We start from the raw sequence: 18747 nt of genomic DNA on the forward strand, positions 1-18747 counted from the left end.
TGCTTTGTGTTGATGCAACATTTCAGGAGACTGACACGGTTTGCACCAGTTCGTCTTGGGAGACTCAATGTCACTTTGCCACCTCCAGTTGCATCATGGGATGCGTGCAACGCCTGCATGTTCGGCCGAACGCGTGCGTGCACGCTTCGCGCGGGCGTCTGTGCGAATCCGCGGCGCGTTCGCGTGCGCCCGAGGTCGAGATGGCCTGAGGACCGGTGTGGGTGTCTGGCATTTCAAGAGCCGGTGTCGAAGACCTTTAGCTCTGTGTCTGTTTGTGTGCTGCGGGCGGGAGATCGTGTCGAGTCATGCATACAAGAGGAGACACAAAGAAAAGGGTAAAGAGTAAAAGAGACAGACAGGGAGAGAGATGCATAGAGAGGGCAGGAGAAAAGGCTCTGAAATGAAAGCATATTTCCAAGCAGCAGGAGACAAGTCTGCTTCTTTTTATATCTGAGCTCAGATGGTGAAACGATTTATTCTTATGATCACATATAGGCTGCAGCTGAGGGCTCTTTTTGTATTACATCAATCGACAGCATAACATTTCTTAAATTCTTACAAAATACACTGAAATATTTATGCAAAAAAAATCATAAAGCGCAAAGATTTTTCCGTCAGATTAATAATTCGTTGAATTTTTGAAGGCGGTTTGGCTTAAATTAAACTGAAAGGCTTTTAACAGCAATGCAGTTAAAACATTCATTGTAAGAAGGTCTCTATTTCTTTTTACTGTCTGGCACTAAATAAGAGTAAACTTTTCCCATTTCAGGTCAATGAAAAGACTAAAATGATGAGATTTTTCTTACAGCCTCACAATATTTGGTTTTAATAGCGGCTCACCTGTGTGAAATCATGCAAAGAATCAAAATAATTCTGCTAAAATGTTAAGATATTTGTCTTGGGCTGGACAATATGACTAAAAATCATTTCAAAATATAAACATTTTATACCAGACAATATTAATAATTACTGGTACGTTTTTTGTTTTAGATATCTTTAAATACCGTCATACTGGTGTCATGACCTTTCCTGTTCTATACGTACACAACACTGTTGTTTTTTTATTTCTAATCAGGTGGAAGAACCTTAAACTGCTGCTGCGCCAGGTTGTTGCTAGGTAACCAAAGAATGAATGAGTTGCTAGGTAACCAAAGAGTGAGTGCGTTAGTGGATTTCCCCGAGCTTGGTGATTAAGAAATGTTATGAGGAAATATTGAAACATATCTAAAGACGTCAACCAGGAAGTTAAAGGTTGAATTGTTTTACCAAACAGTGAATAACCCCAGGATTACTTCCACAACTTTTACAGCGTTGTTAGAATATTAGGCATTTAATTAATCAATTTTGTAATTGTAATTGTTACATTTAGAGTTATAATGTTTATTTTCCACTGTCAGTTGAAATATAACTAAATGTATATATTTTGTGCTGCTTAGCTATACAATTTTGCTGCATAATCCAAATGTTGCACTTAATTAGACTATTTAATAATTAATAAATACCATCCCTGGTTTTAAATTCAGTCAAATTAAATTCTGTTGCCAAAGAAGCCTGAAGGCTTAAATACTGATTTGAACTCTGAACTGAACTGTAAATGCATCAAAACGGTTTCCAACCAGCTGCTAGAAAATATAAACGTAGAAACCAGAGGAGGTATAACCTGTCCAGCCACGCCAGCAGGCTCTTAGCAGCGGTGATGAGGTCAACCACGGAGGTCAGCAGGTCATTGGGGAGCCGCCGCGAGCTCCTGCTCTCCAACTGGCTGCTCCGCCGGCGGCTGGAGATGAAGTTCTGTAGGTTCTTGGCCGAGGCGCCCAGCTTGTGAGCGAGAGTCCTGACGCTCTCGGTCTCCAGACCCGAATTCTGGAGGTAAAGACGGATAAATATGCAGACCAGGGAGCGAAAACAGTTAAAAACAAGCGGTTCTTCTCTGATCTAAAGATAATCTATTAGCTAAAATATGAAGGAATTCCTCTGGGGTTGCTAGGTAATGTCGCAGTGCCCTTCGAATGTGACTCAATTATCGGGAAGTTTCAAACAATCGTCTACAAATACCTAAACACTCACTATTTTAAATTTAAATAAGTAATTCGATTTAATGTACAATTGTATTTAAAAACTTAAAAGCTAGGATGTTATCACTAAAAGTTCACCAAAGTGATTTAAATTTACCCGTTTTACCTTAATAATTTCTAAAAAACTGACAAATATATTTAATGAAATTCAACTAGATAACATAAAATTCAAAACTTATTATGAAATTACACATTAAAACATTATATTTGTTCCTTTCTGAATTATAAATAAAAAACATGTATAAATGTATAAAAAGAAAATCATCAGTTTTCGAAATCGCTCATTTTCCAGACACCAAAAAACATCTGTGAGGACTTTTTTTTAAATCGCTCGGGATGTTGAGACTTAAATGGAAGTAGAAACGTGCAAAATTAGAATTTTGCACAGTTTTGCTAAAATGTTTTGTTTGATGTTGATAGATGTGACCAACATCACGATTCTGAATGACTAAACTGGGCTGAATCATTAAAGAAAGAGGTCTAAGAAGTCAAAGCTGTGATTATGAGGATGGCATTTAGACTCCTCTAATAAAAGCCCTGCTTTTATAACCTTTGTAACCTTCTGGCTGGAAATGACAACAGTTTTATTCATTTGTAAATCCATTAATGGGATGGAAATACTTCTTTCTGGTTGGTATTTAAGCATTAAAACAAAGAAACTCGCCATTTCTCTGCTTTAGGGACCCTTGGGAAATCTAACAAAAATGAAGGAGGACACAAACAATTTACTCCCGGCTAGTTGTTGCTTTGTGCACTGAAGCAGAGCAGCATATTTTACAGCCTGATATGAGGCAGGAAAAGCAGAGAAACACTCACCAGAGCGCAGAGCAGGTCCACGGCCTCCAGGATGAGCTCCTGGTGTCCGATCCGAGACACGCCCAGCTCCTCCAGTTCAGCATGGCTGATCCTTAGCAGCCGCTCCCCGGACACACCCGCCCGCTCAAACACACCCACATACTGCTGCAAGCAGTCGTCCAGACCTGAAACATAAACACACACAGAGCTGCTGCAGGTGTTTGACTGTAAAATCACAAATCACATCACGAGAGAAATAAAAATAAGAGTCAAACTTTATGTCAATGCAGATGATGAAAAGAAACAACATTGTTGACAGCATTAAAAATGATTATTTTAAAGATTACATTTTCTCGTGCCGTCAGTCAGTTAAAAAAATCATATTAGATTAATCACTGGCATTGTGATTAGTTATAATTAATTGCTGTGTCAAACTTTGTAAGTGTGAAATGTAATCATCCTCTCAAGTCTTGATCGAATCAGGCAGGCGCGCGGGTCACTGTCACTGAGTGTCATATAAAAACAGCACCTTTATCTTTATCTTATATCTTCAACATTCAATCATCAAATGACGCCTAGTGAATCAGTAGCAGAATAAAATGAGGATTCCTAAATGTTTACACTCATGTTCAGTCAATAAATGCATTTTGATTAAAAATGTTGCAGAAATTAAAAAAAAAATCAAGTCAGCCTCATATTATACTCCAAGTATCTCCAGCTTGTAATGAAATATTTAAAGAAATCATGATACAGTTAATTATTATTAGAGAAATGATGGGCCGTAGTTGTTGCAGGGGCTCTCATCCTAACAGCACTTATTCTGCCCAACGTGGTAATTTTGCCCCCCAGCCCACATTGCAAACATATGGCAGGACTCCAGACTTCACTGGTGGTTCCCCTCATCGAGCTGCGCCTGCAGGGAGAGCGGATCGCTCCACACAGGAAGAGGCAGTTGCACTGCTGCTTGTTCCCGTAATAAAACAGCTGCTGTGTGTGTTGTTCTGATGCTCTTCATGTTGCAGATTTGTATGCTTCCTGCGTCTTTTAATATTAAAGCAGAATATCAAAGAGATATTTTGTTAAATGTGGCGGTTTTGTTCTCATGTCCAAAATGGCACGAAAAACACAGGTAATAAACAGTTTTCATGCTTTTTTTTCCACCAGACTGTTTTACTTTAAACTGAGCAGCACTGATTGAACCACACAACAGGGTTCTTGTAAAAATACTTTCAAAAACTATTCATACCTCCTGAATTGTCTCGCATTTACCTCAGAGTTTATTTTATAATTGGACTTAATGTGATAAAAGGAAGGAAAATAATGCCTGTTTTTTCAATTTCTTTACATAAAAGAAATTGGTTACGCATTAATCCAGCACAATTCTGCCATCACCATGTTTCATAGTGTGGATTTGAGGTATGGATGTATTTTTGGTACAAAACTATTTATGGCTTTTTAACAGTGAACTTCAAGTCACACAGAGAAATACTATAGTTTTTAGATTTGCTCCAATTGATGAAAAACAAATGGTGCAAAACAAACTTTGTATCAAAAAAGACTCAAATACAAATACATACAGAAACATGTCAGGCAGAAACAAAACTACTGTTACACAAACACATTTTCCCGTCATATTGGTTGTTTTTACACAATCAGTGAATCCAACTGCATGAAACCAGTGATATGAATCACAAATGCCATTTTCCAAACCAAACTACTTCCCTCCTTTTGTCACGACAACATTGGAGCAAAATCTGTGACTTGACTATAATTTGTTTTCCCCAACAGCGACAGGAAATACCTGTTCTTGCTAAGAACAATCAGTGACCAAAATGTTCCACCAACTCCTTAAAACATGTACAAGTTTGTCTAAATAATTAATATTGGTGAAAATGTGCTACTTTCACTGGTAGTTAATTTAACTTACAACAAGACATTTTTCCCATATTATAAGACAAATAATCTGCTAGAGGAACTAGGGCTTTTCTGTCATTTTTCAAAAATAATTATGCGCTACAAGCCAGACAAAAATACATGTTAATATGTGTTTTTGAGGTGTAAAGGTCTCAATTATTGTTTTATTTATATTGATCAATATGTGTAAGATGTGAGACTTTTTTCCCCTCAGAATTCAGAAAATCTTAGAATTCTGATCAAAATTAAATAAAATCAGATTTATCTAATGCTTTATTAGGACAGTGAAAGACACTTGGATTCTTTTATTTTTCAGTGTTCCTGCTTCCATACAAAAGCAAACGCTGAACCTTAAACAAGAGTCAGGATCCTGGAACAAAAAAAAAAAAAGAGCAACTGAGCAAAAATGGAGCAATCAAGCCGCTTAAGACTTCACTCTCTGCTGGACTGCGTCTGTGAGAATGTGTGGGACGATCCACATTGAGAGTGTGTGTTTGCATGTGTTAGTGTGTGTGGATGCATTGTTTAAGTGGTTGTTCCTGCGTCTGGCCGGACAACATTTGCTGAGTCAAAGGAAAGCAGATCAAGACAGAGTGGCTCAGCTGCAGCCCCTGGCTCCCAAAACAATGAACGCACCCAGCGTCTGACCGATCAACAAACAGGCAACTGCAAACACACACACACACACACACACACACACACACACACACACACACACACACACACACACACACACACACACACACACACGCACACACACCTCTGAAGAAGGAGCATTGATTTCCCTCGCTTCAAATCCCAGCTTTGTAACACAGTCATCTATCATAACCACACTAACAAAGATTGGGAGGAAAGAAAGGCGGAGGAAGGAAGGACGAGGAAAAGAAAAAGAGCATGAAGAGGAAAAGCTCAGAAGCAGCTGCTAAATTGCTTTCAAATGCATTCGCTCACGCACAAGCGCACACACATCCCTTCGCTCATCAGCGACAAGCAAATAGACTTTTTTCCTGCCTCTACACCCTCCATCCGCTGTCATCAAATCTGAAGTCTAAATGAAGCCTTCAGTCTCAGAACAGCACATATCTAGAAGAAGAAAAAATCTACAGGGTTCAATCAATCTCACATTTGAACCACACTGGCCCTGGAGAAAATGTAACCAAATACAAATTTTGTTTTTTTTTGACAAAAATCTGCAAATAAATACTAAACTTTTGCTTGTAATTTTGGATACATGTTGTAAGTAGTTCATAGAATAAAAGAGCAAAGGTCATCTCACTCAACCATGTACCCATAAGAAGTAAAATCAGAGGAACTGATCATTTCAATTTTTTCCAGAGTTGTATAATTGTGCATCTGTTTGGAGCCATTTTTATGTGCGTGCCCACTTTAAATCCAGCATAGAGCTGAATTTCAAGCAAAAACAACTCATTGTGAAAAGAACTCAAAAGAAATAAAACCGACTAAACTAAAATCTCATTATCTAAGAATGTTTTTGTGCAAAAAAATGTAGAGAACACGTTTAGTCTCGCTCACAGCCCAACCTTAACCTGCTGTAGGTGAGATAAAAGTCCATGATAACATCACAAAACCGCACTTGAAGAAATCGGAATGATCTCTTACTTCCACTCTGCTTTGACATTTGAGATTGTTCCCATCTCACCAATCAGTGTTGGGGAAGTTTTAATACTGTTTTCGTTCTAATAAGACATCAGTCCCCTTCTCCCCAAACCAACTGCGCTTATGATGCAACTGTTAGTCGCAGTGGAGAGTTAGCAGAAGTGAAAGAAGCAAAGCTGATTAAAACAATTTTGGCTCTTGCAGACAGATTGTTACTCCAGTGGAAGAGGCAGAGAAGCAGAAGAGGAGGAATGTACAGTACGGCGAAAGTTCAGCGATAATCAGCATCGCTTATCGCTTGCAGTGAGGGCGAGCGTGAATGCCCTGAATACTGAAGAGTCAAATTGTAAGTGGCATCAGCAAAGCACACACTCCCACACAGTATGCAGCTAAAAAGTGAAGCGCTGCCATATGGTTTATTTACATACAGAGTAATGTCATCTCTTAGGGATCCATTTAAAAAGAGAAAACATAACCTTTATCAGCTGAAGTCATCCATTATGTTTCCTCAATCTGCAGGAGTTCAGTAGCTATTAACTTTAGTCTTGAAATCATCGCTTTTATTAAACCTTTCTACCCAACTCATGCAACTCACGTACTTATCTTCTTCTCACAGAACTCATGCATTTTCCGACCCAGTGCAAAACAAATTTATAAGCGATAGCATCCAGGGATAAAGAAAGGACCTCCAAAATACAACAGCAGAATAACCAAATAGTGCTGTGCATCAACAGCCAGTTTTACCACACAACAGAGAGAAAAACAGAAATTTGCATGAATAAATGGATGCATTCTTGTGTCTTTGGCATCAATGTATCTTAGGTAATTTTTTTATGGCTCTGTTGGTTTTCAGTCCTGCCAAATTGGGTCATAGTAACAATCTGTTTTAAAAAAAGAAAACCAATGTGGTGTAATCAGCCAAAAGTTTCAAGTTCAAATGATTTTTGCACTTCCTTACATTTCTGCTAGACAGATAATCTGATATTCATAACACGTTCTGTTTTGCAATAGGTGTTTAATGTAGGAAGCTTATTATTATCAGGTTTCACATCTACATTGTAAACAACCGTCAAATGTAAATATAACAGCATATTAAAGGTTTCTAAAATAGTGTATGTATGAGCCGTTTTATGAATTGAAAGGTTTTACAGCAATAATGGAAAAATTTATGAAACAATAAAATTAAATAAATAAATCAGCTTTTCTATTGGTTTTCAAAGCAAACAACTCTATTTGAAACACTGTAACATGATTTCCTTTAAAAAAAAAAACAAAAAAAAAACAGATGTATGCATTATTGATGAGATAAAAAACATCTAGTACATAGTTTTGCTGCAAAAATCATTTATGAAGGAAATTTAAACAAAAACCACAAAAGTAAACAAATGAGATTTTATAAAAGTGGTTGTTTATAAGATTTGGAAAGTCAGAAAATGTATTTAACTGGATATGGTATATAAAACGGTATATTTATTTTAAAAGTTACAATCTATCTGGATGCTGCTAGAATTTTAGCATTAACTTGATGAATTAAAGGTCACCTTGTATCATCATACAGCTTTTAAATGTTTCCACGGAGTGCCGTTGTGCTAAATCTCCAGTATACTGGTTTGAGAGAACGTATGTAGTTTTGCTAGTAACTTTTTAAATTTTTTTTTATTTTAAAGTTGTTTTGCTGGAATTTTATAAAATTAAGTTTAAGTGTTTTTTTTCTGAAATGTCTATATAAATAAGACATAATAAAGAAAAAAATGCCTGTTTGATAGTATGACAGGGTTTTGAAGTAAAAAACATGAATGCATATGAAAATTATGCAAACTCCACATGAGAGGCAACAAAATTTATAATTATGTTTAGCTGATGGTTTAATCAAACCACTGACAGATAAGTTGGTCCAACTTCTTCAAATTTTAGTTTTTAGGAAATAATTATTCAAGACTGTTCAGTTTCATAATTATTATGTTTAAGGAAAATCATTGTCTTTAGCTTGTTTTGCAATAAAGCATGTTTTGTTTTTCTTTCAGCTGTAATTCAGACATTTTTCTAATTAGTTGAGCTACTCTGAAAGCTGCGGAAAAATTGCATTCACTACGAGAACTCCTACTGTAGAAAAAACCAGGCTTTTTTCCACCCATGTTTTTAAAAAATTGACAGAAAATCACTGTAGATGTCAGTGTGGGTTTGTTGTGTAATGAGCCAGCGCAGTCATATGCTCATACCTGCATTTCAGTACGTCCAAGTGTGCGCGAGACTGAAATCATGCGTGTGCTTGTGTTGGACTGTTAGAAAAAGCATGATTCATAGCTGACTCACATACTTAACTCCCACAGTAGCACACTTTTCACAACAGCAGGCGAGCCAAACTCCCACAAACACCCTCTTTCTCTCTGTCATACGCACTGCTAATAAAATCAGATTTTGCACTCATTCCAGAGATGTTCACGACTCTGATAAAAGAGCCAGGCCCTCCCAGTCGGGTTATGTGTCATCTGGTCCAAGCGCTGCAGTAACAACAAAAGTTAGAGCAGCAGCTCTATCTGCTTCTCTCATTTGGATAGACATTATGTTGAAGAACTGCAGCTCTTAGAAAACAACTTTCAATTTGAAACCTGTCAGATTATTCAGAAGAGGATTAGGGCCACTGAGAAAAAAAAAATTCTGACTTCAACCTCAGAATCCTGATTTTTATCTCAAAATATACAAACACAGTTATTTTTACATTGTTGGAAAAATATTCACGACACGCACATTTTTCCAATGGCATATGTACATATTTAAAATTTTAGGACACATTTGTATGTATGTACTCAAATGTATTAGTACATTTTGTTTTGGCAAAAACAAAATCTTACAAAGTAATTTTGGTCTGATTTCTAGTGCAAATGGTTTACTAACGTAAAATGAGACAAAATAACTGAAAACTACTTTTTAGCAATATAGAGGTTTGTTTTATGTAGATAATTTCTGAATATTGATAAAAAGTTACTTTTTCTTTTGGCAGATAAATTAACTTATAACATGGGAAATGTCTTGTTCGTTAAATAATCTGCCGATGGAACAAGTACGTTTTCATCAATATCAAGGAATTTTTCACTTAAAACAAGCTCTTATTTCTTGCTAAAAAAATTACCTGAAGTTTGGTTTTGTCTTACTTTAAGTTTAAGATATCTGAATTTAGAACAAGAGTATTTGGTGAGATTTTGTGTTTTTGCAGTGTATTTATTGAAGCCTCCATTGCACAATGGAGGAAACAGTAAATCTTATCACAATAAACGATACAATAAATGCCTGAATTAAAGTGATTTAAGAGAAAGACATTTATCTTTTAATTATATTTTTAATAACAAATTTAAAATGCACAAAATCATAATTTCAGTTACAGTCTTTGACATTTTAGCTGACATTTTATTTAAGCATAAAACATTTTGCTAGTTAAACTGAATCTGGTTGCTAGGTGAATTCCCTTTCACAGCCTGTCAGAAAGCAGCAGAAAAATCAGAGTCCATATTTGCTAAATATTCATGTGGCAGCAGACGGGTTCCAGTCTGTTCAGAGGGTCAGAGCAGACAGAGCGTCTCTGTGGCCGAGAAAGGCAGGGCTCTCAAAATGGTCATCATCTGTCTTATTGTTTATGAAACAACCAGCAACCTAAACATATGACACTGTAATATTTGATAGATCGATGTCATTACATGAGTTTGACTCAAGACATTCGGAGTTTAAATTTAAACATGTGTTTACCGCAGCAGCCTAAAATATGAGTAATTTGGACAATGTAGTAAAGTCAAAGGTTCCTATTGTTGCCAGTTGGAAAATCTGCCAATTCCTTGTCTTAGTTATGTTTCCAAACAAAATCCATATTTAATTCAATACAAGGTGGAGAAAATTACTCTGACCCACTGTAAACAAGACGATTAAAAATGCGAGTGTCTTTAGGTCTTCAGGTGAACAATATTCCAGAAAACACATGAATAAACTGACTCTGATGTAAGGTAAGACTACATTCACACTTATCCTGTTTAGTCCACTTTAATCAAACTCTAGTTCATTTGCATAGAAAGTTTATTTTGTGTGAATGCATAATCAAACTCAAAAAAAGCTAATTTGGGTCCACCCACAAACCTTGGTTTGTAGGTGAAATGAACTCTGGTTTCAATGTATATGTGGAGGCCAAGTGGAAAAGCAGGGCATTGTGGGTAAATACAACCAAACCAAACGCAATAGCCTATTACATTTGTTTTCTCTGCTATAGCAGTAGCAGAACCTTACAACTAAAATCTGATGCTACTCCATTTTTGTTTACATTTTTAAAAGAATTTAATTGTGCTCAGTGTCTCTTCGTCGGTTTTATGTTGTTTCCTTCAGTGGTTCTTGGTGCAGCGCCACCACAGGTGTGGAGGAGAACAAGTTTTCAAATATTTCAGTTTGCTTACAAAGCTGTGTGAAGACAAACTGCAGCAGCTGAAAATGTAACAAATGTTGCAATTCTGGTCCCAAATTAACAGGATCCAACAGACCATCAAGTGTGACAACACTATAAATCCTTATCTATAACAGCCTTTAAACTACTGTGGATTAGAAGAAATCCCGAATGCTGTTACTATCTCTCAGTCTGATTCCTCCTGTGGCATAAAGTGTCAAACACCGTCACGCCTTTTTCACTGCTGATTTTCAAGTCTGGCGGTGAAATTCACCCAAAGGGAAATGAGGTGAAATTCTGCCCGGATCACAGCGTGAACAGATGACAGCGGAGGAAAATTCCTGGCATTCCCATCAGAGCGCTCACATCGCTGTTAGAAAGCCTCGCTGGTGTAACATTGCTGCACTGAGTCGACGATGTGGTGACACTTTGGCGCATACAGACTAAATTTTTGCAGTTTTGAAACTACAAAAATTTAGAAAAACTTAAAAAATAAAAAAAAAAGTTACTCTATGTTGGGTTGTTTTAGTCTGAAACTACTTTTGAGTCGGCAATTTTGGCCCACATGACAAAGGTTTGGACCAAAACAAGACCAAAATTACTTGGTGCGATTGTGTGTTTTTGCAGTGTGAAGGTTAAACACACACATACAGTATGGTGTATCACGTTACCCGCCGTTGCCACGGACACACCCCAACCCAGCGTGAACCGAATACCAAACCGAGGCGAGCCACGTTTCTGAGCGGGCTTCAGCGTGTGTGTGTTGGTGCAAATGTCCGAGGATTCGGGCACGGCCTTCTGTTTGGAGCCGGCGTGCGAGTCTGTCAGCTGTTGAGCACAAACGTGCCAAGACCGGCGGCCCACCACCCACCCAGACACATGTAAACACGGCCAACAAAGATCCCTGCTGTAAACAGAGCCTCACACCACCTGCATTTTATTAGTGCGTTTGAGTTAACGGACCCCCTGACCTGCTTTTTATGCAACCAACAGACATGATGAGTAACAAGTGTTTATCATTTGTCACAGATTTGTTGTTTTTCATTTTTTGAGACTGTGTCGTGTTTTTTTCCTTTCTGCGTCTCAAGAAACAAAAAGCAATGACAACAGTTAAAGAGAAGAAAAGCAAACAATGTTGAAATGTTTATTGATAATCAAAAACAAAAATGTTTTCAAATAAAAATCTAATCAAATTTGATCTGTATAGCAAATTTCTATGGAGGACTAAACCTGACAGTTAAAAATAAAAGGAAAAAAAATAAAATATATATATATATTTCAGCTTTTATTTTTAATTATGTCAGTTCTGGTCCCCCATGAATTTCAGCAACAAGGCATTTCAATCATAAAAGCCTTGTTTTGTAGAAATCAAAACGAGTTACAACTATTTTGAAAAATTAAGTGAGATAATTCTTTCGCAATTTTGCAATGTGTTATGAATTCAGACAGCCATAGGAAAACAAAATTATGTTTTTAAAGTTTAAATGAGCTACAAGTTGACTTTAAGACATAACTACTTGTGCAAACCGGACTGGAAAGTTTGTCTAATCATAAATGACCTTCATATTTTCTCCCTTTAGGCCCAACTGAACGTATATCACTCTGCTAATGGAGCTGGTGCTTAAAGCATTGGCTTGACGATAAAGAGTTGGCAGCTGGTTTGAGCCCAGATAATAAATCTGATTAATGTATTAGTCCTTAAAGCTGGCAGGGGATGCCTGGCGGATGTGGAGCCAAAATCAGTTTCCTCCAACAATCGTAACGTGTCGCGATAATTCATGACTATTAACACAAAAGATAAATGAAGAAGAGCCAAAAAAAACAAAAGAAACTTCTTTTTAAAGGACTGAGACTGAAACAATGTTTTTTTTTTTTGCACTACCTGATGACAAATGTGCCAAACACAAGGCGCAGGGGCCAAATTCAGCCCACTGTAGGTTTTTAAGTGGCCCTCTAGACTCCAGAGGAATGTATAAATAAAATCTTCAAGATAACAGTTGTGTGCATCTTATTTTATTAATCATTTTCAGTAATTTTTTTTTATCTCTTTACTGTCAAATTACATCAGTCAATACTTCCAGTTTTACTACGATTATGTAAATTTACATAAAATTAAGAAATATTTTTTGTGCTAATGCACAAGTTTGAGTTTATTGAAAATGTTCCCCCCAAAAATGATCAAAAACAGGTTTTAAGTGATTCCAACTTCCACCTGCAGATGGCAGTATATTATACTAATACACTTCTGCCTCTGGCTCTTGGTTGATGTCAAGTTCTAGTCTGTGACAGATAATTTAAAAATAATAGTAACATTTACCATAATACATAAGTGCAAATATTTTCAAATTAACAATTTATTGCAAAAAGCTACAAAATACAACCTTCAAGATAACAGTTGTGTTTAAATATTATTTTATTAATCGAATTAGTTTTTTTTTATTTGTTTATTGTCAAATTACATTGGTCAATGCTTCCAGTTTAACTATGGCCATGTAAATTCACTAAAACAAATCATGTTAGTTTTTTGTGCTAATGCGCAATTGTGAATTGACTAAAAATCCTCCATTTTCCATGGAAATGGTTAAAAACATTGGTTTCAAGTGATGCCAATTCCCTCCTGGTGGTGGCAGTATGTTTTACTTCTCCACTTCTGTCTTACCTGATGTCATACAAAAGTGCAAATATTGCAAAATTCCTTGCAAATAGTTTAAAATGAGCAATTCATCAAAAAACAAAAAATTGTGAAATCCTGAAGGCATTCATCGCTGTGAAAACTGATTACATTTTAAGAAATGCAGAGACGGTTGTTTATCAGGTTTATCAAAGCATTTTGGTACAACTGGCCCTTTAACAACATTTATGATCTTAATGTGGCCCAAAATGAAGCCAAGTTTGACACCTCTGTTCTAGAAGGTGTGGAAAAAAATTGCATTTCCATACAAAAGCCATTTATGCGTGGAAAAGTGTTCAAGGCCTGAAGGTACAGACCTAATCAGCTTGGCTGCTGAATTATTCATGACTTAATCTCCCGTCTGATCGCTGCCCAATATCACAGAATCCCTCATAAACACTCAACTACATTCCCAGATAAATAATCATGCTTAGGTTAATCTGTGTGCGTATGTGTTTTTTTATTTTTACGTAATCTTCCAGCCTAAGAAAGATTAGAGTTACGTCTTTAAAGGCTGCTTCGTCAGGACTTGATTACTGCATTTATGCGGTGCATTGCAGTAAACTATCCAGGCTGAGCCAAATCATTAAATCTGTTGAACTTTGACCAAAGTTTAAGGCTGCAAACAATAACAAGGTCAAATTTTTAATAATAATAAAAGAAAGAACCTCTGGAAATAATTATATTTTTGAGTGTTTATTCTTCCTGCTAATACACAAAATTGCAAATGAAGATTCAGATTCATAATCTATAGCTGTATCTGAATGTAGCACATGCAAAATGTTAAGTTTAAATTAGTCATTTGCTTCAGAGCAATTACAAACAATCAATAAAATCTGCCCCTGTGGTGAAGCATAGTTTCTGTCGCAATAAATACAAGAATTAGGTCCAAATTGCATCGAATCACCAGCAAAGTTAAATAGAAAGGAGGAGAAAGAGTTTCAGAGACATTAACCAGCCAAAGGACTTCATATATATATATATATATATATATATATATATATATATATATATATATATATATATATATATATATATATATATAATTCCTTGATATTGATGCAAACCAGCACACTGTGAAAAATATTCAAGTCATCAAGGAAATAAAATAGAAAACCAACATACATTATGCAGATGGATGATGGATGGATGCACGGATGGATGAACAAACCAACTGATGGATGGATGAATGGATGGATGGATCAGTCCATTTTATTAGGTACGCCAGTTGAATTGCTGGTAAACTTATTCAGCCAATCGCATTGCAGCATTTCAAAGCCTCCAAACACCAGATGTGAGAATCCAACCTGCTGTACTGAGCAGCTTCCAAACAGGGAATTTTTGGAAGCTGCCTTTGAGTAAAACGTGGCTGATGTTGGCAGAGAGGCCTGTTCGAATATTTCAGAAACATTTGGTCTGCTGGATCTGCACACAACCTCACGGACACACAGAGAATGAACCAAAAAACAGAAAATACTTTCAGACATGAGGGGAAATTATCAGCTTTTAAATCACGGTGTCCAAAGTGTGGCGCAGGGGCCATTTGTGGCCCTTAGACTGATTTATCATGGCCTCCAACGACAGTTCAAGAATGCTACTTATTAGTTTATTTTTAATCAAGATGAAATCATTATTGACATAAGTTCTTACAATGGAAAATGTTATTTATAACTTAAAATGTTCAACTGAGCCTAAAAAATTTAAATAATTATTTAATACAAAAAAAATTGTAAAATCTACAATGGTGTATTAATTGTAGAGAAAAAACAGCAGCAAATTTCCACCCAAAAAACTCAGAAATCTTTAGATTAATCTAAAAAATTTTCTACAAAAAACATGGAAATTTCTTTTTACTTTTTCTAGAAACTTTCTAAGATTATATTCAAAATTTCAGCTTTTTTCTAGCAGATTTTCGATTTACCAAACTCAGAAATGTACTCGTTTTTTTATAACATTTTATGGAAGCAATTTTAAAATAATCTCAAAACTTCAGCATTATTTCAGCATTTTTTTTTAGCAAATTTCACACTATTCAAATCCCCAAGTTTATTGTTGAAAATTTCCAAAAATAATTTTTTTTTTTTTTTTAATGGAAATGTATTCCTTTTACTTCTAACTTACCTTATCTAACTTATCTGAGGTACTTTGTAAAAAACTAATAAATAAAAAGTTTTTTTTTTTTTTTTTAAACAGCTTTTATAAAAAAAAGTTTTATTTGTATACGTTTTAAACTTCAAGTCACTTTCATTCCACTGCACAAATATGAACTATTTTGTTTTGCTAGCATTTCATCTATTTTGCTGTATTGGTTCAAATCTTCACATTAATAAAAAAATAAAATAAAAACCATTGACAATAAAGTTGTTGGATGTTTACAATTAAATTAAAATAAAAACTAAATCTGTAGTTAGCAAAAAAACAACAACTTTCAGTTCATGACATTTTTAATTTCACAGAAAAATACTTATGTGGCCCATTTCAGGTTTTGGTGGCCTCTTTGTCCCCCAGGCCCTTAAATCTCTAATGCGCACCCCTGTTGGCAGCAGAGAAGTTTGTCTGTCTCTCCTGCTGTCACTCTCACAGCAGGCTGCATTATCACCCACTGATCATCAGGTGCTAGGATGAGACATGGACACTCTCCCGCGAACACACCTCCCACGCAACATACACCCATCTACTCCCCTGAGCCCCTGCATGTTTATAACGCCCAGAGTTTCTGCGTGTTTCCAGGTGAGTTGGTGGTTACATGACGGCTCACCTTTCATCCAGTCCACCACCTGGTTCGTGCTCCATTTGCTCACCGGCTCCATCACCAGCGCCATCGAGGAAACTTTGCGTGGACTCTCCGTTGTGGCGTTACCCCCAAAATCAGAGCCGAGTCAGGCGGACACCCCTCCACCTTCTCCTCCTCCTCCTCTTCCTCCCTATAAAGCCCCTCCAGCTCTCTTCTTCCTTCGGCAGCCAGGTGACTCCTTACTTCTTCAAACTAGCTACGCTGGTCCCGTTCCAGTCCGCGCTCTACAATTCGGTCCCGTTTCATACAGCAGGGTCCGGTACATCCCTCTGCCGGAGCCTGTCTGACTCCTTTCTCTCTCTCTCTCTCTTTCTCCCTCACAGTGCGTCAGTCCCGCTGAGTGTGTGTGTGTGACAGCTACGGAGTGCGTGTAGGTGTGCAGAAGCAGCAGCGCAGAGTGTAGGATAGATAAGTCACACCGGACTCAACATCTCTTTCTCTCCCTCCTCAGATATGATTAATCCGAGCACGCGCCCCGTGGGTGGCTGTGCGCGCGCACGTGTCGGTGTATTTCCCACAGGAGCGGCAGAATCGTGTAGGGATGATGGAGATGGAGCTGATTCTCAGAGATATTCATGATTGGAGGCTTCATCTGCTGTGATGAAAGCTAATGAGCCTTCAGTCTCCAGCTGATGTCTTCTTTTCCCAAATCTAGACAGATAAATCAGGTGAGATGTTGCACCTGAGCAAAGCAACTCATCCCTTTCTGCATCTGGCAGCGACATAAATGGATCTGGAAGTTACAATCTTTATGTTCCAACAACTAAACAATTGTTTTGTGAGTTTAATGTGAAAAAAGTGGATGTAATTGTGAAAAATACATGTTTCTCTGGCTGTTTAAATCTGAAAAGTGTGGCATGCAAGCAAAAATAATCTAATTCTAATTTTTTATGTCCAGCTTTCTACATCTAGACTGAAATGCGCGCTTTAAAAAATCTCAATCCAGAGTGGATTAAACAGTGGCGGTCCTGACTCAAGTGGTTCCCTGGTCCCCCACCAGAAAATAAATAATCAGCAATAACCAGAATAAAGGTTTGTATCTATATTTGTAAATTATTTCTGGTCAGTGTTTAATTATCCAGGTATTTTCGATGAGCTTGCTGGTGGTTCAATTGGTTCGAATCCCTTTTCTCTTCCCTTAATAAATATAATTACCACTTAAAAATTGGATTTTGTAATTATCTTTGGGTGATATTAAAATTCCTTTGATCGTGTGAAATACTTCAGTGTTAAATAAATCTTTAACAGCACTGTAATGATTTGAAACCGATTGGATCAGATTAATGAAATAAGGAAACAAAGAATAAAATCTGCCATCTTTGTTTCCTTCTGCCTCCATCTTTTCTTCTTTTTTTTTTTCCTGTGACGTTTTTGTTTTAGATCAGAGGCAGAGCTGTCTCAGGGCAGCTGGTTCACGATTCATACAAACAGCAGAGCGATGAGACGATGGACCTTTCTGTTTGACGAAAAGGAGCAACAGACGGTTTTGTTGCCATAGCGACAGTCAGAAAAAGCCACCGAGGCGCCGCCATTGAAAAGCTACACTTTCTTTAAATCAACAGCAGTTTGTTTGGAAGATCAAACGAGGAAGATTTGAAGCACAATACATTCACAGTGCCTAACATTTTTTACCTAATTTTTTTCCTCTTCCTTTTGCAGATTAACAATCCCGCCAACAATGTTTTTAATGTAATTTCTCCTTTAAGCACACAGAAACTATTAAAAGTAACTATGAGCTGCTATAAAGGCAGATGTTTAATCTTGTGAAAACTGCAAAAAAAACATCAAATTTTAAATAATAAAATACATGAAGCATGAGATGACATGATTATAATTTAAATAACTTGAATTGTGTAAATTATCCGATTAAGGGAGAATATTTTTTAAACAATACTAACACAATTACAGTCAGACATGTTTTTTTATATGTACCTAAGTGTTGAATCAATAAGCTATAGGTCCATGGTAAAGATATTCTGTCTTCTGTGAGGAAAAAAATTACAGTTTTCTGTTTAAACAGCGACCTCTGCTGGTGACACATTTAAATAACAATGAAGGGGAAGGCAGCAGATTTGTGCAGCAAACCCAGACGATCTTTCCATATTACAGCCATTAAATCCAGTATATTTCACTGGGACTTTATGTGGCAGACTAACTGAGTCAATACTTCCACTGCCTTTGTACATCTAGAATTATTTTTGCTAACATATCTGAAAAAAAAAAACTCTCCCAGATTTAGCAGAGAGTATCTGAACATCAATTTTCAAGTTCAGTCACAATAATCATGTTATCCCAAATTTTTTTGCTATTTTTTATTTTTGCTGCTAGCTTATTAAATTTGTAGCCATTATATTATCATTCCAGTTGTGGTTTAACATTGCAACAACTATGAGAAAATCTTCTCACGCTAAACATGTTTCTTTAAAACGGCTGCAGTTTATAACCACTTCTGCCACATTAG

At 36.7% G+C, this 18747-nt stretch overlaps 1 protein-coding gene across 2 annotated transcripts in view; it reads right to left on the reverse strand.

Moving 5' to 3' along the window:
- Nucleotides 1-16857, reverse strand: part of cnksr2a (connector enhancer of kinase suppressor of Ras 2a) — a 61777-nt gene extending 44920 nt beyond the window's left edge. For both annotated transcript variants that reach the window (XM_055059382.1, XM_055059381.1), the window contains exons 1-3: nucleotides 16251-16857; nucleotides 2892-3055; nucleotides 1661-1863 (exon numbers count right to left, since the gene is read on the reverse strand). In XM_055059382.1, coding sequence (XP_054915357.1) covers nucleotides 1661-1863; nucleotides 2892-3055; nucleotides 16251-16314 — 431 coding nt within the window. In that variant the 5' untranslated portion in view covers nucleotides 16315-16857. The remainder of the gene's footprint in view (nucleotides 1-1660; nucleotides 1864-2891; nucleotides 3056-16250) is intronic.
- Between the last annotated feature and the right edge of the window lie 1890 nt (nucleotides 16858-18747).

Source organism: Poeciliopsis prolifica, unplaced genomic scaffold, assembly GCF_027474105.1.
Source record: "Poeciliopsis prolifica strain line A6 unplaced genomic scaffold, Auburn_PproV2 SCAFFOLD054, whole genome shotgun sequence".
NCBI lineage: Eukaryota > Metazoa > Chordata > Actinopteri > Cyprinodontiformes > Poeciliidae > Poeciliopsis > Poeciliopsis prolifica.